We start from the raw sequence: 21548 nt of genomic DNA, 5'->3' as shown, positions 1-21548 counted from the left end.
AATGTCATGTCGTGAACAAACAGACTCAAGAAAACTTAAAACCGGACTAAAACTAACTTCAACGGCGGAAGAGTTTACACCAAGGTTAAACACGACTTTTAGTTCTCTCACCTGCCCCTAATTAGCGCCGTTCCTCGCCTTTCACCGCCTGGCGTCGTCTCTCTCCCTGGATGACTTCAATACCCACAATGCCTCACGGTTTCCACTGAGTCATGTGATTCAACCTGTGTCAGGCAGCAAGCTTCGACAGCAGCAACACTTTTTTGTAAATTGGATGTCTTTGACATGAAGCAAATCTTTTTTGCAATATCCCGGACCTTAAACACGTACTGACACATTACAACCGTTCTGCTTGGACACAACGCAACCTAATATAACAATGGCGGAAGTGGAGGAGGTAAGGATAGCATAATAGCATTAGCATGCTATATGTTGACGTTTTTCTTGCTAACTGTATCAAAAATAAATAAGAATGACACTGGATTGTGTCCGCTGTCTGTTTGATTTAGCCTCTCCCCTAACAGTTAATCATTTCTATGGCGTCTGAGGCGATTTGCGAAGATATTTTAGCTTTAAGAAGATCGGTGTTCTCTAAAGAAATATATAGCTCAGCCTCATCCTCACTTGAGTTGTTTGAGTTAAAATTAAATTAAAATGCACCAACCGGCAAATGTCTCACAGCTGTATGTTTGATGTTCTTCTGTCAATAATTCCCTCGGTTAAATTGTTAAAATTGATTCTAAATGTGTCTTAATTTAGGACAGAAAACCGAGTGAGGAATTCACAGATGAGTCTGAGGTAAGAAACCCATTTACAATGATCATTTTGCTGCCCATTTTTGTTAAACTTTTTTGGAGTCAAAAGAGTCAGGAAAAAAATATACACATAAATGTTGCACGAGTATGTTGATGTAAAAATACATCAACAGCAACATATTCTCTCTGTCAGGGGGTGAATAGTTCTGTCAAGCATGGATGATGTTTGAACTCAACCAAAGCTCACTGCCTATTGAAAGGACTGTAATACATAGCCAGCTCTTAACAACTCAGCTTGATCCCTTAAGAATCTTTGTCAGGTTTTGAAAGGTGTCAAACACTCATAAATTACAGATAGTTCTCCAAATCCATCAATATTATGACTGAGCTTTGGAATGTTACAGTACGCTGGTGCTTCTGAGATTCACAAATAGGCTAAATAAAATATAGCTGCACACATCAGCCTGGCAGGAAGGGGAGTTTGTCTTATTGGAGACAGAGAATAGAATGAAAGATTAGGGACAGGCTGCAGCAGATGCTTGCACCCCACCAAACACAAAGTTTCTCCATCCTGTTTTTTTGGTCTGTATACAGTGTGTTCGCTACTGTAGGACACAAACATTCAGATAAACCAGCCCAAGGGATTTGGGGATTTTGTGTCTCATCCAATTGGCTGCAAGAACAGGGTTATTTGGTCAGAATACTGCAGTATACTATAGTTTTCTTGGTGTCTGCTGCTGCTGCTGCGGCCTGGTTGAGATCTCTTTACTAGATGAAGGCAATGACGACATCTATCACCACACTTTGCTACTCACAGGGGAAATGAGCAGGATGATAATTTGTCAAATTTGTGAATCTTCACAGTCAGAGGAATGCACTTCATTACCTTTGCAATTTGTTCAGACTTGTCAGATTTGTGATAACGTAGTGAACCTAGTGGTGAGTGTTTTTGCTCGGTTGTATTTTGATGCCTGATGTGGAACCACTAAACCACATAGCTCTAATTGTTACTTTGTTTGGAGCACAGTGGCTCAAACTAATGGCAGCAGGTGCTACATAAAAATACAAAACAGACCTATTTCACCTTTCTTCCTCACTTCAGCACTGAAACCAAATAAGATGAAAATTCATAATGAAGAGTCAAAAGAATCTGCTCTGAATCTAAATCTTTTCACAGATTCTGCTTTTATCCCATAACTGTGGTCCTAGAAACTACATAAAGATGGGTGGCAAGTTGAAGGAAAACATTTGATTAAGTCTCAATGTCTGTCTGTCACATATACAGTATTTGTATGTATGAATGTATTTGTGAGGGTGAGATGATGGGGCTTGCTCTGTGTTTTCATGTTTCCGTCCACCTGCCTATGCAGATACGTAATATGCAAATTAGCTAGTAGCTAAATTTGGTACAAAGCAACGATCACAGAATTTTTTTCCCAGCCATTAAGAGATTGTTAGTTCTCCCTTTGCTTGAGACTAATCTATTCATTTATTGTCATCATATTTAAATTACCCCAAGCATCTTTTTTACATTATTTTCTGTATATTATGCTCTGTAAAAAAGTTTTCATATCTGTGCGTATCCCTTATTAGCTCCATTATGGGGACATTTTTCCCAATCAAAACAGTATATCTGTGATAGACTAAAATCGGCTGATGAATCATTTCTCAAAATTTTCCCATATGTATTGAATTTAGTGGAGATCAGGTGACTGTGAAGGCCATAGCATGTGATTGACATCATTGTCATACTTATCAAAGCTCTATTTGTCCACTCATTTATTCAGATTTTTCCTTTAATTTAACAACCATCTTGTCACCCATGTGTCGCAGCTTGATTCATATTTTTCTTAATGAAGGGTAAATGTCCTCTTTCTAATTCTAAATGTAAGTTTATGACAAAAAATCTGTATTTGAGAGCAGAAAGTTATCCTTCGTGTAAGATAGAAGGCTTTGTTCGGCCTCTTGTCATGTAATTCGTAGACAGAGAATATGGAAAATCACAAACACAAAGGCAAGCTCAGTAGTTGACAAAACAAAGACCAAGTTACAAGACATGGCAAAAGTTTGAAAATGGGTAGTTTCTGTCTGGGGATGAAGTTTGTTGTTTGATATGCCTTTGAAACCCGTGACAATGCCCTCGCATCAGAAATCTCACAACCAGAATACACAGGAAATAGCCTAGATATGGCATTGTTGACTAGGAAAGGATTGTTTTTTGAAAATATCATTTTTTCCACGCTTTTGTCCCAAACCTCTAACCCAGTAGCACTTAATGGCATACAATGTTTTGAATTGATGCACTCTCTGGGCAGCCACAGACTGTGCAGCATTGGTTATAAACTGAATTATGAGTAATATTCAGGCTGTGACTGGCCGAAAATGTTGTCCCGCACTGCTGGAACAGTGTAGAAAAACCTTACGTTTGTTTTATGAAAAGACCACATTTTTATATTTCACAGGGAATTAATTGTCTGATGAAAATATATAAAATTATTTTGTGTGTGTTTATGTGTCACACTTGTTTTTAGATGTGACAACCATGTTCTTTCTGGTGTACAGAGGAATACAATTCATTTATTCAATGCACATCATGTCAATTTAAGTCATTTGATGAGATTTTGCATTTAATAAAAATGAATATTGATGAATATGAATATTTTACTAATATTTGTATGTTCTGTTTTCAATTGTGATGGACTTAAAGGTACCCTGTGGATTTTTCATTTAGACAAGCAAATAATATTTATATTCACTGTTTCATAGTGTGTATCCTTGAGGTTGAATTCATTTGTTGAATGCATTACTATCCCCATATTAGTATTTAAGTAGTTACAATTAAGAATTGTTTACATCTATGTTTGCTATCTAGCAGTATCCATCTTCAAAGCCATTGTTGCCACATTATTGCCACCAACTTTCGTTGGTGGAATAGCATGCAACTAGCAGCAGAATGTATGTCCCTGTGTGTCCTCATGCAGACAAAACAAAACAGGGAGACACTTTAAGCGTACATTTTTAAAAGGTATCTTGGAAACAAAAGTCACCTCCAACACAAAACACAGGATTTAAATGCATGAAAGTGGACATTTTATCTCTTTCAGTTGACTGCATGAAGGGTTTTGAAGGGGCTTTCAAAAGCCTTTGTGAGCTGTAACCTTTATGAGAGGACTCTGTTGTTGTTATAATGAATATCTTTAAGAAAATGATATAGTGAGAGCCTATCTTAGGAGTCTACTTTTTCAACCAGGAGGAGGACAGCGAGGAGGAGCCCAAGCTGAAGTATGAGAGGCTGTCCAATGGGGTGACTGAAATCCTCCAAAAGGATGCCGCCAGCTGTATGACCGTCCATGACAAGGTAGAGGTTAAAATCCACCACCCGCAAGGGTATTTCAGTTCCAAGTCTACCTGTCTTAAGTAGAATTTTCCAGTTGTTTATGTAAACATTTGGGAGATGTCCTCTTCAAAGTTAATTTACATTCCCTCTGTTGAATCTGTGAAGACAGGTCATTCTTTTCTCACCTTCCCCTGTTTTTCCTCTCAGGGAGATGCTTCAGAAGACACCAGGACACCATTGTCTTTTCTCTTTTTATTCCCTCTGTTGAATGTTGATATATTTTTAAGAGGGCAACTCTGAGCAAGATGGTTAATCGCCATGGCACCAGCTGCACACATGCACATCCGAGCCGTGCAAAAGTCCTACTCAGTTATGTCTCCTCTCCTGATGTTTTATTAACCAATATTGATTTTTAGATATTTACTTTTAATTTGAGGATTTGGTCTCCCCCATTTTTATAACCTCAAAACTACAACCATGCCACAGTGAGAGACATCGCTTTGCTGAAATTCTAAATTTGATCTGACTGTCTTTCTTCCTGGGATTTCTGTGCTTGTGTACCCTCTGTCATCCTGCTACCTGTGTGGTCACACCAGCCCCCACCACCCTGACAAACTCCCGCATCCTTAAAGCCACCAACAGCACAGATTGCCTTATGTTGCCTCATATTTTCAGTGTCTGAATCGGAATTTCATTTGAACAATTCCATTCTGATAAATCCCTTTTAAAAGTCGCTCCGCCTCACAAGGTTGAATCCTTTATTTATTTATTTTTGGTTATTTTATTTGGGGAGATTGCAGGGGCTCTGTCTGACATGCTCAGCTGTGCCTGTAAATATAAGCATTTCATTATAGACTGCACTGAAGCATGGTGGGCTCGCTACACATCCACATGCTGGTCTAGAAGGGAGGGGGATTAGGAGGAGAGCATGGAGCAGGGGCTGGGGTGGAAGAACACACATTTAATCTAATGGCAAAAGCCACCAGTTTCCATAATTTTCTTGTCCCATAGGACGTGTGTGGGTGGGGGTGGGGGTGGGTGCGTGCGTGCGCACTTACGCACAGAAACCAATTGCTGCTCAGTAGGAATAATAGCACTGGTCTGGGCAGGGAAGTGATTGGGTTGCATTGGAGAAGTCAGATGTACAGTGCATTTATTATGCTTAAGCATTTTAATTTGAGGGAAAAAATGCCATTTCACACTGTCTGCTTTAATAAATAGGGTTTTTCCACCCCCTGCAATTTCACAGTTTTGCCTCCAAGCCCTCCCAATCCTCACTCGGCTCATGTCGCTGCAGCGCCAACAAATATTGTTTATCCTCTTCCACAGCCTTCATCAGCACAAGATTTTTCCAAATTCTTGAATTCGCTTCAAGTGTCTTCCGGTTTAATTTACATTATATCTCTTTTCAGTTTCTTGCCCTAGGTACCCACTTTGGAAAGGTCTTCCTGCTGGACATCCAAGGAAATGTGACTCAGAAGTTTGAAATTGTGAGTACATTAATATGTTACAATGATAACATTTTTTAGATCTAGTTATACATACACAACACTTTTTTTTTTAGCCATGCTAGTGCTTTAGCTGTGTGTATAGCAACCTCGGTCTCAGTTGGTTTGCCGTTTTGGTCCAGACTGAACTATCTCAAGAACAACTGGATAATTTGCCATAAAAAGCTAGAGACATTCATGGTCCCCAGAGGATGAATTGCAATAACTTTGGTGATCCGTTAAATTTTCTATTTAATCCTAACACAAGTTCAAAAGTTTAACTTGTTCAATAGTTTTGGTTTAGTAATTGAATTCAATAATTTAAAAACGAATGACTTTCCACCAGCCTGAGCTATACTTTGTGATGAAAATTAGCAAATATTAGCATACCAAAACACTTAATTACAGTGGTGAACATGGTAAATATTAACAATATTAATAATAAGAAAAATGACAACAATGTCAGCACAACAGTTAGCATTTTCATTGAGAGCATGTTGCCCTGGTAGCATTAGTACTCGCATGTACAGCCCCACAAAGCGACTAGGATGCCTTGTCCACTCCCTTGATTCTGTTCATCATAGTCAAGACAAACAGTTCCCTTTACTTATAGTTGTCTTTATTTGTTTCTCCGTGTATTATCTTAACAAAAGGATTATAACCCTTTTCTTGAATTGTTGTTTTTCGTTCTATCCACAGTGCACAGTCCTTACAGCCCTATCAATCATCAGCTGCTGTAATACAGTCAATTGTAGAAGGCTTAGGCATCATACCTGGCAAATGTCGGAATATATACTACTTGAAATTTACTTAAACGGGACTTGAGCTGTCGCTTTCCATAACCATTCTCATCACTAGTCCTTGTGTCTGCAATAACAACACATGCTTTCCAATTGTTCTAAAAATGGGGCAAAAGTAACGTGAAGAGGTCCAACAGACGAGGCCAAAGCCAGAATCCTAAAGACACTGGGGTCAAGTCTCAGCAACACACCACACACCTCTCTCAGACATTTTTGAGCAGGTAGCAAGAAAAAGTATCTAATATTGTTTCATGTTTTTAGTGAGATTATATGTTGTTGTTGTTGTTGTTGTTTTTGGGGATTTTTATTTTATTTTATAAGTCTACTTGAAATTTCCCCTGTAGATGGTAGTAAAAGGTTAGTTTGATAAAAAACTCTAAATTCCTAAAAAAAAACAACAACCACAATTGGACCTCAGTTCAGTAATATGGTTTACATCCACAAAGGATGCGCAAGGGCACATTTTGTGGTCTCACATACAGTAGAGTAATGCGCGTGTTTGATTTATCGCCCGGCATGATCATGAATATCTGATTCAGTGCCACTCTTTTTTTTGACATACTACTCTCTAGAGCTCCTTGCAATAATTTAATTTGCAAGTTAAAAAAAATCAATCAGTAATCATGGCAAGCAAAAAGGAGTGGTTTTACATTACTATACCTGTGCTAGTGCTTGTTACTGTAATGTTCCTGCTGAGCACATTGATTTAAGTGCTACTCACCTGAGGAATTCACTGCCAGTTACAGTGTCAGTCATTGTCTGAAAGAAACAAGGAGGCCATTTCACAAATATAGAAGAAGCACCACTGAGTCCTGGCTGATGGTTTTGTAGCATAGTTTCAAAATAAAGTGGTCATAATTCAGTGAAAAGCAGAAATGGATTTAGTTTGGCAAAAAAACCAAAAACCCTGCTAAACCAATAATGTACCGGATAAATTGTAAATATATGATGAGCTCAAAACTTTTCCTCTTTTAGTCTACACAGAGGCACAGTCAGCCTCCGTGTATCATTAAATATGGAACCATGCATCCATTACATACACAACTTAATGCCTTTCACTTTACTTGGCATGTCAATTAATGGAGTCAAATGTCAGGGAGCAACATTTGGCCTGCCACAGACATATTTGCCTCTAAAAGAAAAAAAGATACTATGATATTGTGTCTCCACAGAGTTCAGTGAAGATCAACCAGATCAGTCTGGATGAAAGTGGAGAGCATGTGGGCATCTGCTCCGAGGATGGAAAAGTAAGATCTCTCCGCTGGTTACTGATCCTTGGACCTGCAGCAAAGAATCAACAATCAGTGTTTTTTTATCTTTCATAATTCATCCCCAGATTTATATAAAACTCCCCTTGTCAGTGTTGAACTTAATGCTAATGATGTGGATGTGTTTGGTAGTGATTTTTTAGAAGGTGCTCCTTCCACAGAGAATTAACCTGGAGTTTTATCTGCACCATATCTACACATAAACCCATGTTTTTTATGATACGGGAATTTATAAAAAAGCATGTACCAATTTTGAAGAGTGGGGGGAAGGATTGCACTCAGATCCGCTGAGCTGTCAGTCAGCCATCATCTATGGATACCCTCTCCATGTTCTCCACCTTGCTGTTATCTTGTCTCTTCTCATCATTATTACCATACTTCATGGATTTTGCAGTCAAGATATGCTCTCTGATATCACCACACACACACACACACACACACACACACACACACACACACACACACACCTCGCACTGGCAGCAAGAACAAGATGTTGTCACACAAAAAGTGGAGCAGACAATTAAAATCAATGCTTCAGCAATTGTTTGCCCTAGACCAATTCACCTGGATGTTAGTCCTTTGAAATCTAACTTAATCCTTAATCACTGGTGCATCGGAGATGGGATTGGAGTTTTGTATTATTCCCGTACTTAAAAAAAACCAACTTCTGTTTGGGGCCTCAGATGAAGGAAAACAGGGTGTCACTCTAATGGTACATTAGAGTTTGCTGTGGTCAATTCAAAGATTAGGACCCTTGTTTTTAAACCCTGCAGGGTTTAAAGAATCAACCTGTCTGCTAATTGGTGACCCAGTGGAGAAGTAGGTAGCCAATCAAAGTATTTTTTGATAACAGTTCCCCCAAATGGCCTCAGATAGTTGCAGAGGCAGCAATTAGGTTATTCACCTTAGCTTGCCGTTTTGCTGTTTGTCTGTGTTCCAGGTTCAAGTGTTCGGTCTCTATACAAGAGAGGGCTTCCACGAGAACTTTGACTGTCCCATCAAAGTAAGCCTATATCACATTTTCTGAAAGCTTACATGTCTCAGCATGTATCTTTTGGTATACCTGCATATAACATAAAGAAAAATCTAACGTCTCTCTTCTTAACATTCAAAACCTATGTTCTAATTTGTCCTTTGTTTTGTTCCATAGGTGGTAGCTTTACACCCTCAGTTCACCAGATCAAACTACAAACAGTTTGTTACTGGGGGCAACAAGGTAGGTTTGAGTTGTACTTTCTAGTTGAGCATACAATCCAGTACAGTTTTTGAAAAACTGCCACAATAATTCATCAAGATTGTGTGCGGGTGAAACTGAATCCTGCAGACCTCACTTTGACTTAGCTGCAGGAAATACACAGGCCTTTCTCTGGTGTGAAAAGCTCTTACTTTTCTGTCTCTTTGCTGGAGTGCTCTCGGGAGAGCTGCCTATTTTCAAGCTCAACAGTGTTTGAAAGGCAATGCTTCACAAGCACAGCAAATAGATGTCATTATCAAGAGGGTGCATTGTCTTAGGATTTCTGGGCACATATAGTGATATCTTTCCTGAAAGTTGTCTCCGGTAAGTATGTCACTGCGAAAGCGAAAAAGAATTTTAGACAGTAGATTTGTCTTTTGCTCTTTGGAGGTAAAACCAGCTGCGCATTGCAACATGCCAATTACACAACTATAAACTGCACTGATATAGCTTCATTGCACAGCTATCCATAAATAAAGTATACTGACATTTATACAACAGGGTTGAAGAAAAACAACTTTTTTATTAAACCCCATTGTTAGTGCTACTTTGCCATTTTCTTTCAATTGGCACTGATTCCTCTCAGTTCCAAGTTGTGAAGGCCTCCACAAGGTGCCTGTGATGAAAATCAATAAGCCTCAACGGGAGCCACATCCTGTCAAAGGAAATTCAATTTTGTCTCCACAGTTCTTTTGTCATATCGTCTCTTTGTAGAGCAAACTGTTTATTAACATAGCCGAACCGCTGAATTTAAGAGACTATACAACCTTCTCTCGTCCTCCTTGGTAATATTATGTACTTTTTGTGGGGAGGACTCTTTATTATCAGTTCATATAGTAAGGAAAATGCAGGGAATGTGGATGACATGCTCTGTCCTCTACATTATGTTCACCACAAGGCCTGAATGTTTAACTGCAATTGATGAAGTAGATCTGATGCTAAATACATCATATGAAAACGCAATGTTTATTTCTATATTTTACACCACCCACAGTGACTACAATAAATGGTGTCCCCTAACCCCCAAAGAATCTGTGACCATTAGGATTAAAATGAGAGGGATGTGTGTAATCATTCACAACGGCATTCATGTGAATCTTTTAAATGACTTCCTCCACCACTCAATGTGAAGCTTTCTTACTCAGTCGGAGTCTAATGAGCCATCTGTCTCTATTGTCTCTGTGCCTAAATGCTCTGAAGTGGAATTAGGATCTGCATATAAGGATTAAACAGGTTTTACCTCATCATTTGCAAGAAAGTTCCCCACACTTTAAGTTAAATCTTGTGCTGCTTCACCCTTTTAGCAGACACGACTCCTGACTGCCTACGCCTGTGTAATGTGCTGTTCATCTACTGCCATCTGTAGGCGGTACGGAACAACAGCATTCCTCAGTTGCTATTAGTTTGAGAGTCATGTTACATTTTCCTAATGAATTCCTTTAAGCTTCTTCTATATGAAAGAAACTGGTTGAATCGCTGGAAGATGTCTCTGCTACATGAAGGCGAGGGCTCCATTTCTAATATCCAGTGGAGAGCTAATCTCATTGCCTGGGCAAACAACGTGGTGAGTGTTCTGTCTAAGTACATACACACTAATATAAAGTACAATATTGAATGTCAAAATGCTAATGTTTTACGTGTCTGTTGTTTCCTGTCAGGGAGTTAAAATCTATGACATCAGCACAAAACAGCGGATCACCAATGTGCTGCGGGATAATGTTAGTCTGAGGCCTGATATGTACCCATGCAGCCTGTGTTGGAAGGACAACACCACACTTATTGTTGGCTGGGGTACTTCCATTAAGGTTTGCTTTGTTTATTTTTGAGTTTCATGTCATTACAGTCACTAACTTTTGCAGATTTTCAGTGTCATGGTCTTATTCTCCTCAGATTTGTGTCGTAAAAGAGCGAAATCCTACTGAAATGAGAGATCTGCCCAGTCGCTATGTGGAAATAGGTATAAACTACACTGCACATCATAATAAGCTGTATAGTGATAAACTTTGTTTATAGAGTCACAAATTGCTTCCTTACATAAAAGCAGAACAGGCGAACGGGTGAAATAAAATTTTTGGTTACTTAAAAGCTGATAATTTTAAGATGTATGACAAACATGAAGAATATCATTATTGTATTACTTTTGTTACCACTCCTGTCTTATAAATGGATTAAATCAACTTTCACAATATGAAAATATATTTGGTTTTCTTCTGTTTGTTTTCTCTTCTGTCTCTCTTTCATACAGTGTCTGCGTTCGAGACAGAGTTTTTTATCAGTGGCCTGGCACCACTGGCAGATCAGCTGGTTACCCTGTTCTTTGTGAAGGAGAACTCTGATCACATGGTAAAGATACTTATTTTATACTTACAGTCAGGAGTCACTTTATTAGAAACGCCTTTATAGAAAGGGCAAGGCTATGAACCTGAGCCCCGCCATAAAAGCAATCACTTCAATCATATTGAAAGGTATTTCTTACTCTGTCATTCTTATTTCAATATAATGCAGTCTATCATAACAAGGCAATACACATTTATTTGTATTGCACGTACACAGAAGTCATTCAATGTGCTTTTCAAAAATAAGAAACAGAAAAAGTACAGTTTAGAACAATAAAAAAACTAAAGATGGCCACACAAAAAAAAACCTAATACCAACATTAGTTATGATGATGTGAAATCTTATAATTTAATAGCTGTAACAGTGTCAAAACAAAAAAATCGGAAATTGTACATATAAAAATGAACTTAACGGTAGAACAGTAACATTACATTAGACTCTACAGATTAACCTAATAAAGTGTCAATGAGTGTATAAGAGTGTGTTTGTGTGTGCAGGATGAGGAGTTTCGTGCGCGGCCTCGTCTCGACATCATCCAGCCTCTCCCTGAGGGCTGTGAGGAAATCTCTTCAGACGCACTGACTGTACGCAACTTCCAAGACAACGAGTGCAGAGACTATCGTCTTGGTGAGACTATAAAAACTACCCTTAGAGAAATGTCACGCAGCCGTATACTGCGCTCTGATTTCATTATGCATCGACTATCAAATGTCAGCTGAAACGTGTAGTGCGCAAAGGCATAAATATATTTTCATTAACAGAGCATTCAGAGGGAGAGTCGCTCTTCTACATCATCAGTCCAAAAGACATTGTAGTGGCCAAAGAGCGAGACCAAGATGACCATATTGACTGGCTGCTTGAAAAGAAGAAATATGAGGTTTGTGTTGGTCAATTTTATCAATGTTGCAAAAGGTTATAGTGTATAATGTCAAGTAATTTTTTTTGTCCTATTACTTTGGTTGAACTGTGACAGGAGGCACTGATGGCTGCAGAGATCAGCTTCAAAAACATTAAGAGACACGATGTTCAGAAAATCGGGATGTCTTACATTAATCATTTAGTGGAGAAAGGAGACTATGACAGCGCTGCAAGGTTTGTTTTCAATGTTCTCCTGATTGATTCTGGGTTAATAATGTTTGTACAGTGAAGGGTTTTTCTGTGAGCTGTTTGAAAAACCAGGGTCCAGTTCACACAAACTTTGTCAAACTTAAAAAAGCATACACATAAAAGCAGAATGTTTGATAAGTATAATTTTTTAAAATTGTATTAAGAAGGAATAGCCTTCACCATAATATATTTTTTTAGTTTTAGGGTGATACCAGTGCTCGAAATGGGCCGGTACGCTGAACCAGCACTTCTACGTTGTACTCTTTGGCGAACTGTTACTTTCACTTGCCTACTGGGACTTCCCATAAGATGCCGGTACTCAGCAGCTCTCTCACTCTCTGTCGCTCTGCTACTCTGACCCGCCCGTACACACACGAATAACAGAGTTAGGGGGAGGATGAGGAAGCCCCGCTGCTGCACAAAGAGCTGCTCACCTGTTTTCAAAGTTCGGTGAAGCTAGACTCAGTACATGGAACCCTGAACCGCAGAATCAGCTGTTGTCGCCGTTGTCATGAACGCGCTGTTGTTGTGATTGACAGCATGTCTTACGTTGCTGCTCCACAGTGCTGATCAGCTGTGTATTTAAAATGTATCAATACAGAACGGAACGTGTGTCCAAAGATTAACATTTCTCGAGATATGACTGACTGTCTGAAAATGAACTTCATTTCCTTGAAGAACGCAAAACATTATAGAGAAAATTAAAGGAAAATCATAATACAGACAGAATTTTGCAAATAATTTTGTTTTCAAAAGAAGCTACTTTTCCCTCTATGTAATAGTATGTGAGTGGGGGTCAGTGTTGACACAACACATATATAGGTTGTTAAGATATTAATGGTGGCGATCATTATTCATACTCAAACATTCTATGTGTTTATGATTAAATTATTTACTACAGCACACAATTTTTTTTTTAGTACAGTATAAAGTTCTTACAGATCTAGCCTCCTAAATGTATGGCAAAGTTCACCAGATTGATGGATTTCACTTTGAAATGTACACATTTTCTTCCCGGGGACAATTCCCCCTAAACCTCCCTACAAGGGTCTGATGTCCACCCACTATAGTCTCTCACAATCCTCTGGGAAACACTTATGGACTGTTAGCTTGAACGAAATTTAAAAAAAATTTCAGAGTTTAAACATTGTTGGAAACATTTGGTAATAATCTAAATAAATGTGTAACAAAGGTCCAGTTGTTTTTAGACAATTTAATGGACAGGTTATACATTAAAATAAATGTATGTTGAGGACATCACTATATCTCCCAGTATCTTTCATTCTCCATAGAAATTTCATATTGAATACTTAAAAATGTGCTAATACCAGCTGATATATAAATGCCACATGTGAATAAAGGGAGTACCGGCACTTTTTTTTTTCCATTTTCGGGCACTGGGTGATACATTTAGTATGCTATGCACATACAACTTAAAACTATATAGTCAATGAAGCCATAAGTGAGACTTGAGTTTTATTTCCTGTTATTATTTTGTCTAATTACTATTTCCAAGGTTATGGATGAACTTTTATGCTGGAAAATCCTATTGTTTTTAGACTAAGTCCATGTGACACGTGACATTTATATTACTGATTAATGATGTGACTCTACTGCAAAAAGCTATTTCTTCTTCTAACAGAATTATGTTTTTACTCCAGGAAGTGTCAAAAGGTTCTAGGGAAAAACATGGAACTATGGGAAAATGAAGTTTACAGGTTCAAAACCATTGGACAGCTGAAGGTATGTTAGAGTATCAAAATTCAATACATTTCTGTTCCTTAACAGAACTTGATTATGTTGTCATTGTTGTTGTTGTTGTTAGTATTGTTGTTGTAATAAGACTTGTAATAATATTAATAACAAAACTAATACAGGACCTTCCAAAACAGCTCTAACCATAGTCAATATGATTATGATATGTGGTGTGGTCATCTATCAGTCTCTTTTCAATATTGTACCTCTGTCCCACTTCAGGCAATCAGTCAGTATTTACCCAGAGGAGATCTGCGTCTCAGACCAGCCATCTATGAGATGATCTTGCATGAATTCCTCAGAACCGATTATGAGGTACTTTGTCCTTTTAATAGTCTTGTCATCCTGTGAGAAATCCAGTATTACTTAACTAGTTGTTAAATGTCACCTAGCTGATTTCTTGACTTTACACAAAAGGGTTTTGCCACACTGATCCGAGAATGGCCTGGAGAGCTTTACAACAACATGGCCATAGTTCAAGCAGTCACAGATCACCTGAAGAGGGATCCCACTAACAGCACCTTGCTCACCACACTGGCTGAACTGTGAGTCATCTCAGCATGTGCATCACTTAACCAAGTGAACACACAAAATATTAATTGAGCGAAACACAGGATTACACCTTTTAAATATTAGAACTAAATTAATCTTTTTGCATCTGTGTCTGCAATGAGGGGCCCCTGGAGTTGAGGTGGCGATGTAATGACTTCAAAATAACTGCTGTCAGAAGAAATTGATTAAACAAAATCATCTCCATTTGTAGTGTCTTGTTGGTTTTTGATGCTGTTGCAGGTACACCTACGACCAGCGGTACGACAGAGCCTTAGAAATTTACCTGAGACTGAGGCACAAAGATGTTTACCAGCTGATCCACAAACACAACCTCTTTTCATCCATAGAGGACAAAATCGTTCTTCTCATGGACTTTGATAAAGAGGTAAAAGACAAATCACAGATGCACAACATGTTAAGTTAGCTGTTTTTCATATGAAATTACCATGTTTCTGTTTTCAATGCATTAGCAAAATGTTGTTAAATTCAGAAAAAACATTATCTTTATAATCAAAGGATCTATCAAATAGTGGGGTCACTCTTTTATTCTTGACACGTATAATATTCCTTCCAAATGTCTGTTCCCAGAAAGCTGTTGACATGCTCCTTGACAATGAAGACAAGATATCAGTAAGTGTATCTCACACCCATCAATGATTTAATGAAGTCATGATAAAAATATACTGTCCACTGAATGCTTTTTTGTCTGCCAACAGACAGACAGGGTGGTCGAAGAACTTGCAGACAGGCCTGAGCTTCTGCATGTGGTGAGTTGAAATACGTTTAACTTTAATCATGTCACGTCTCAAAATTTTATTTAGAACTGAGTATAGTGTTTTTGACTCTTCTCTCTCCTCTCCACAGTATCTACATAAATTATTCAAGCGGGACCACCACAAAGGCCAGAAGTACCACGAGAGGCAGATTGGCCTGTATGCCGAGTATGACCGACCAAATCTCTTACCTTTTCTGAGAGATAGCACACACTGCCCACTTGAAAAGGTACGACTCTCATATGTAATTTTACTGCACAGCCAAATTCCCACAAACTACACATGGATGATGCCGTCTCCTCTTTTCTGTCCTTTTCTCTCAGGCTCTTGAAATTTGTCAGCAGAGGAACTTCGTAGAGGAGACCGTGTTCCTGCTCAGTAAGTGTTAATTAACCTGCCCCCCAACATAGCTGGCTGTGTGTGCTTGTGTGCATGTTTGCGTGTGTGTTTTTATGAAAAATAACTAAAATGTATCAATGGATTTTGACCAAACTTATCTTATCTCCAGATGATCAACTTTTAGAGCTGCTCATTTGTGGGGGGGGGCGGGAGGGGACAACACACAGTACCGGGCTGTTGTTAATGCATAGGTCTGTCTGAATGCTGAGAACTGTTAACTCGTCTCATGAACGCGCACAGTGAAAGTGGTATCTACTTAGTTTATGCTGAATCATGTGTGCGTGCAGTGTTTCCCATACATTGACTAGACAGTGGCGGCCCGCCATAGTCTAATATTTGTTACATTACAAACCAAAAATATTTTTACACTTCTCATAGCAAAATAAAAGATCTCACCGAACACGACCCAAATTATTCCCGCGAGTATAGATTACATACAAAGTCAATACAAAGACGCAAATAGATGCATGTTTTTGCAGCGTTAATTCAGCAGAACAGATCTCAGTCTGTTACCCAGCAGCGCACTGATCTTCACGTTGTACATGCGCTCACGTACACACACACGAATAACAGACTGAGGGAAGCGGAGTGCCCCTCTGTGTTGGTATTAACGTTAATAATGTAGTGATCGTTCTCAACATGTATGTTTGGCCCGCGGTGTTGCTGTTTGCAGTTTTCTTTTTGAAACTGCAAAAAGTGACCTGCAGTAATTGAGCTGCGGCGACTGACGCCGCACTGCTGCACAAACAGCTGATCACCTGTTAAATCAAAGTTCGGTTAAGAACCCTGAACTCGCTGTTGTTGTGATTGCGCTGTTGTTGAACTGACAAAGTATCTGAAACTGACGAGTCCCAGCTGCTGCTGCTGCTGCTCCACAGTGCTGATAAGCTGTTTATTCAAAATGTGTCAGGCTGATAAAATGAACGGTTGTCCAGATATGACAGACAGACTGACATACATATTTCTTGAATTATTAGCAGGATTAGTAAGAAGATGTCTCCAGCAGTGCAGTATAGCCTCTCTGCTGCCCTCAAATATGAAACATATGTCTGAAAATTTACTTAATTTCTTTGAAGAACACAAAACATATGTACATAATTAAATAAAAATAATTTCATACCAGTGATTTTTCCTCATTAATAACCGGATATATTGCAATATCCTCAGGAAATAATATGGTTCTAGTTTTATACAAATTGCTACTTTTCCTCAAAATTCCTGCAGGTACCAAGTCATTTGTTAATTGTAGTTAATTGTTCTGTGCTGTTATTATTTTTATGCAAAGAATATTTTCAAAAGAAGCTACTTTTCCAACCTAATTGTATTTGTAGGTGGGGGTCAGTGTCCATACAACACATATATAGGTTGTAAGGCTACAGCACACAATTGTTTACAAGAGCATAAAGTTCTTATAGATCTAGCCTCCTAAATTGCTGTCAAGTTCACCAGATTGAGGGATTTAACGTTAAAATGTACAAAATGTTCTTCCGAGGGGCATGGTCCCCCATAGAAGGTCTGAAGTCCACCCCGCATACTCTCTCAAAATCCTATGGGAAACACTGCCGTGTGTGTGTGTGTGTGTGTGTGTGTGTGTGTGTGTGTGTGTGTGTGTGTGTGTGTGTGTGTGTGTGTGTGTGTGTGTGTGTGTGTGTGTGTGTGTGTGTGTGTGTGTGTGTGTGTGTGTGTGTGTGTGTGTGTGTGTGTGTGTGTGTGTGAGAGAGAGGGCGACAGTAGGGGAAAGATTGTGGCACACAACTCTAAAGCTTTTTCACAGCTGTGTAAAATAATTGTGAATCATTATGAAACTATGGTGGGACAAATACTGTATATTATATCTAATGTATTAGGCTATAGTATATGTACAATGCACGCAGGGTATGCATTGCTCCTCCGATGCTTTTCATTCATCTTTGTTTACCTACATAATTATTACCCCCGGCCAGGAGGTTATGATTTCATCTCTGTCTGTTGGTTGTTGGTTGGTTGGTTGGTTGGTTGGTTCATCTTCAGGATTACACAAAAATTATTGAACGGCTTTCCACCAAACTGGATGGGACTTGTGCCAAGAAAGAACCCATGACATTTTGGTTCTGGATCTGGACAAAGGGGCCAATCCTGGAATTTTTCCCAGGGAATATTACATGAATCTTGATTGAAAAAATCTGACATATTTAGGGCGATGATATCTATGATTTTGTGCAATTTAGTGTGGTTTGATTTACTTTAAGGGGACTGTTGGCCCTTGCCAACAATATGCGCTCTACTGAGTGACATTCTAGTTTTAAATGTATTTACATGTTGCTTCCAGGCAGGATGGGGAACTGCAGACGAGCTCTGCAGATGATCATGGAGGAGCTGGAGGATGTGGACAAAGCCATAGAGTTTGCTAAAGAGCAGGATGATGCAGAACTGTGGGAGGATCTCATCTCTTACTCTATTGACAAACCACGTATGATACCGTCTCCTATTGAATCAGTTATTCTTATCCTCTTTTTGTTTTAGGGTGTCCTTCCTTGCCATTTTCTCTTAATATTTCTTTGTCTCCCTAGCTTTCATCACTGGCCTCCTTAATAATATTGGTACTCATGTGGACCCCATCCTGCTCATCCATCGCATAAAAGAGGGCATGGAGATCTCAAACCTAAGAGATTCACTCGTGAAAATCCTTCAGGATTACAATCTACAGGTTAGACATGTTTCTCTAAGATTGGCTTATTTGTTTTCACAAACTTTACTAGAGTCGGTGGAGGTTTGCATCAGTTTATTCCGTCCAAATGTAGCAATACATTCTGATTTAGTTCATAGAACGAGAGGACCCCTGTCTCACATACTGTATCTGCAAAATGTCAAAGATAACACAATCAAGTCCAAGATTAAGTTCTAGTGAGGTCCGTCATGTAAAGACAGCGGTGATGCCAGAGACCAAGACATCATGCTACGATGAAATTCATTCAAGTAAATTATGTATTATCAACAATACAATACGACTTTGGCTCAGAAAAATGTGGCTCACAAGGTAGAGCCAGTTGTCCACTAACCCAAAGGTTGGTGGTTCGATCCCTGCTTCCCCGGCTTGCCGATGTGTCCTTTGGCAAGACACATCCGTAAATTGCCTCTGACTGCTCTTCCGGCATTGTATGAATGTGTATGAATGTTAGAAAAAACAGAAGTGTCGTATGAATGTGTGTGAGTGGATGAATGTGACTTGTGCTGTAAAGCGCTATATAAATACATCCATTTACAATCAGCATCAGGAAGATTTTATTAGATGCGTTATTGGGAGGGACATGATATTACATCTTATCTTTATATAATATACTTGTGATTACAAAAAATAAATATAATTATTTATCCATTTGTGTGGCTTTAAAAGATGCAGTAATCACTCGAGAAATGATAAAGGTAATTTTATGGGTTAAATATTATCAATTCAGACATATTTCAAGATATACAAACATATTCTGCTTGGAATAAAGATTTGTGGGAAATCAATGTAATCCATGTAATATTCCCTGGGAAATCATTGAAAATGTCCAAGAATGCCCTATCCTTTGTCTGGATCAGTTCCCAAATGTACTGGGTACTTTCTTGGCCCATGTCCCATCCTTCTGCCAAGTTTTGTGGAAATGCATTCAGTACTGTTTGTGTAACTCTAATAACAAACAAACAAACAGACAGGGGTGAAAACATAATAAATGGTTAAAATGAAATCCACCCATTTCCCCTCACTAAAAATTCTGCAAATTTTATTAATTGTGTTAAATGTGAAACTCATTTAGTTCTGTTTTTTAAGAAGCATTTATTTTGGTGTTTCCAAGATTATGTTGAGAGAAGGATGTAAGAAGATCCTGGTGGCCGACTCTCTCTCCCTGCTGAAGAAGATGCACCGAACGCAGATGAGAGGAGTCAGGGTCGATGGTGGGTGCACTTTTCATGCTGAAGCAATGGACATTAGATCCTCTAAAATTATCTCTTAAAACTGTTGCTGCTGGTTTTCTTTTCAGAGGAGAACATTTGTGAATCCTGTCATGCAACGATATTACCATCAGGTAGGTAATTTATGTTGCTGCATCAAAGTATTTTGATGGTGTATTGCGTTTAAAAGCGATTTGTTGCTCATTTATACTTCGCACTTATGTTTCAGACATGGCCAAACCATTCAGTGTGGTGATCTTTCACTGCAGACACATGTTCCATAAAGAATGTTTACCATCTGCTGGAACAGTAAGTGGACTCTTGTAACTCTGTACTAATATTGGATATTTCATTTAGTTCTATATGAATCATATTCGCCCATCACATGTTTCTCGAGGCACTATTGTATTTTATCTGAGAAGCTCAGATTTTAATTGAATGTCCTATATTGAGGCTCCTGCTTTAACTTCTTTTGCTGTTTCAGATTCCTGGGGTCCAGTTTTGTAACATCTGCAGTGCGAAAAGGCGGGGGCCAGGAAGTGGAATACTTGAGATGAAAAAGTAATGACGATCTATGCACTCGCAATATTGTTATTGACACAATCGTTCCTCCTGTGGCTTTCCCTTTACTGTCTGTGCATTGATCAATAAATATCACTCCTTTAGTCACTGAACAGTACACTTGCAAAAATGCTAAACAGTTATATCGCATTGTCTCTGTATATTTAAATCTAACGACTGTAAAGTGCTCTGCTCTACTTGCTCTGCTTGCCACTTATGTGATTTGATGATAAAGTCTGCAACATCTGGATAATAAAATCACATAAAAACAGAATTCTTCAATTATTAACTAGACAAAAGGGAAACTCTATCTTTCACAAGGTCTTCAATTTTGTTTCATTCATTATTCAATTGAACATTTTGATTAAATAAATGTACACTCCATCGCTTGAGCTTTTGTATTCCATTGACTGGATATGCAAACTAATATGCAACATTACAGTCACAGTATACTCTAAATATATGTCTTATATGAAGCAAACTATTCCCAGAATGTGGGAAGGAAGCAAAAATGTATTTGTTGGACTAAAACAACCACCGAGGCCTTTTTAGATGGTATTGCTTAGTTCCAAAGGATAAAATCATTTGTAGAATGGTGTGTGGGACATTTTTGGACAATTCTTATTGCAGATGCACGATTGTTTTTTTTAAGATTTGATATGTTATACATCATATTTTATACTAACAGAAGCTTTGAAGAGTCGACTTGAATGACAATGTCCCAATGTGAAATTAACCTGATACATGTAAAAGTCCTTTATTCAAGGTGTTTTTAATTTATTTGTGTGTGTGTGTGTGTGTGTGTGTGTGTGTGTGTGTGTGTATATATATATATGAATTATATTTTTGGAATGCTATTTTCATGCATTAGCATGTAAGAGGCATTAAATGATGTAGACTGATGGGGTGGGGCAATTTTTTTATTATGTAAGTGCTGTTGGGCAGTTCAGTATATAGAAATACATAATTCCTTTGCTGATCATATGCTAATGTTTTGTATCTATCTAAAATGAGAACCTACAGAGTAATTCCAGCTGTTAAATGAGTCACAGATTGTATAGAGTATTAGCCCTTTTCCAGATTTTCCATCTGCCAAGACTTCTGCTCCACTACATTTCAGAGGGAAACATTTTAGTCCATTGCATTTATTTTAAGTTCACAAAATAAACAAAAGACATGTTTAATATACACATATATATATATATATATATATATATATATATATTTATATATTTATTTTTATATATATATATATATATATATATATA

The 21548-nt window shown here is 38.3% G+C and overlaps 2 protein-coding genes across 8 annotated transcripts in view; one reads left to right on the top strand and one right to left on the bottom strand.

Moving 5' to 3' along the window:
* The window catches only part of pou6f2 (POU class 6 homeobox 2), a 75609-nt gene extending 75357 nt beyond the window's left edge, over window positions 1–252 (bottom strand). For 4 of the 7 annotated variants that reach the window (XM_035612897.2, XM_047327639.1, XM_047327635.1 and 1 more), the window contains exon 1: window positions 112–181. The gene's annotated coding sequence lies outside the window, so the exon portion shown is untranslated. Of the gene's footprint in view, window positions 1–111 lie in introns of all 7 variants that reach the window. The other 3 variants (XM_047327640.1, XM_047327641.1, XM_047327637.1) reach the window with 3 other exon arrangements.
* Window positions 215–20554, top strand: vps41 (VPS41 subunit of HOPS complex). The gene is made up of 28 exons (XM_035612896.2): window positions 215–397; window positions 760–798; window positions 4006–4113; window positions 5505–5582; window positions 7552–7626; window positions 8588–8650; window positions 8798–8863; window positions 10326–10445; window positions 10540–10686; window positions 10772–10838; window positions 11127–11224; window positions 11716–11845; window positions 11980–12095; window positions 12192–12310; window positions 13987–14068; window positions 14303–14395; window positions 14498–14625; window positions 14873–15017; window positions 15221–15262; window positions 15349–15399; window positions 15497–15634; window positions 15729–15783; window positions 18113–18253; window positions 18354–18490; window positions 19623–19722; window positions 19809–19853; window positions 19949–20028; window positions 20204–20554. Exons 1-28 carry the CDS (start codon window positions 380–382, stop codon window positions 20282–20284), a joined length of 2562 nt encoding a protein of 853 aa, XP_035468789.1. The 5' UTR covers window positions 215–379; the 3' UTR covers window positions 20285–20554.
* Window positions 20555–21548: the final 994 nt, after the last annotated feature.

This window comes from Scophthalmus maximus, chromosome 16, assembly GCF_022379125.1.
Source record: "Scophthalmus maximus strain ysfricsl-2021 chromosome 16, ASM2237912v1, whole genome shotgun sequence".
NCBI lineage: Eukaryota > Metazoa > Chordata > Actinopteri > Pleuronectiformes > Scophthalmidae > Scophthalmus > Scophthalmus maximus.
This window is presented reverse-complemented; position numbering and strand designations above follow the sequence as displayed.

What these genes read in the sequence shown, in the direction of transcription:
- vps41 (XM_035612896.2), top strand. An exon ending in TTGCCTGGGCAAACAACGTG is followed by an intron (nt 10,446 to 10,539) that starts GTGAGTGTTCTG and finishes GTTTCCTGTCAG; the next exon opens with GGAGTTAAAATCTATGACAT. An exon ending in ACAATGAAGACAAGATATCA is followed by an intron (nt 15,263 to 15,348) that starts GTAAGTGTATCT and finishes GTCTGCCAACAG; the next exon opens with ACAGACAGGGTGGTCGAAGA.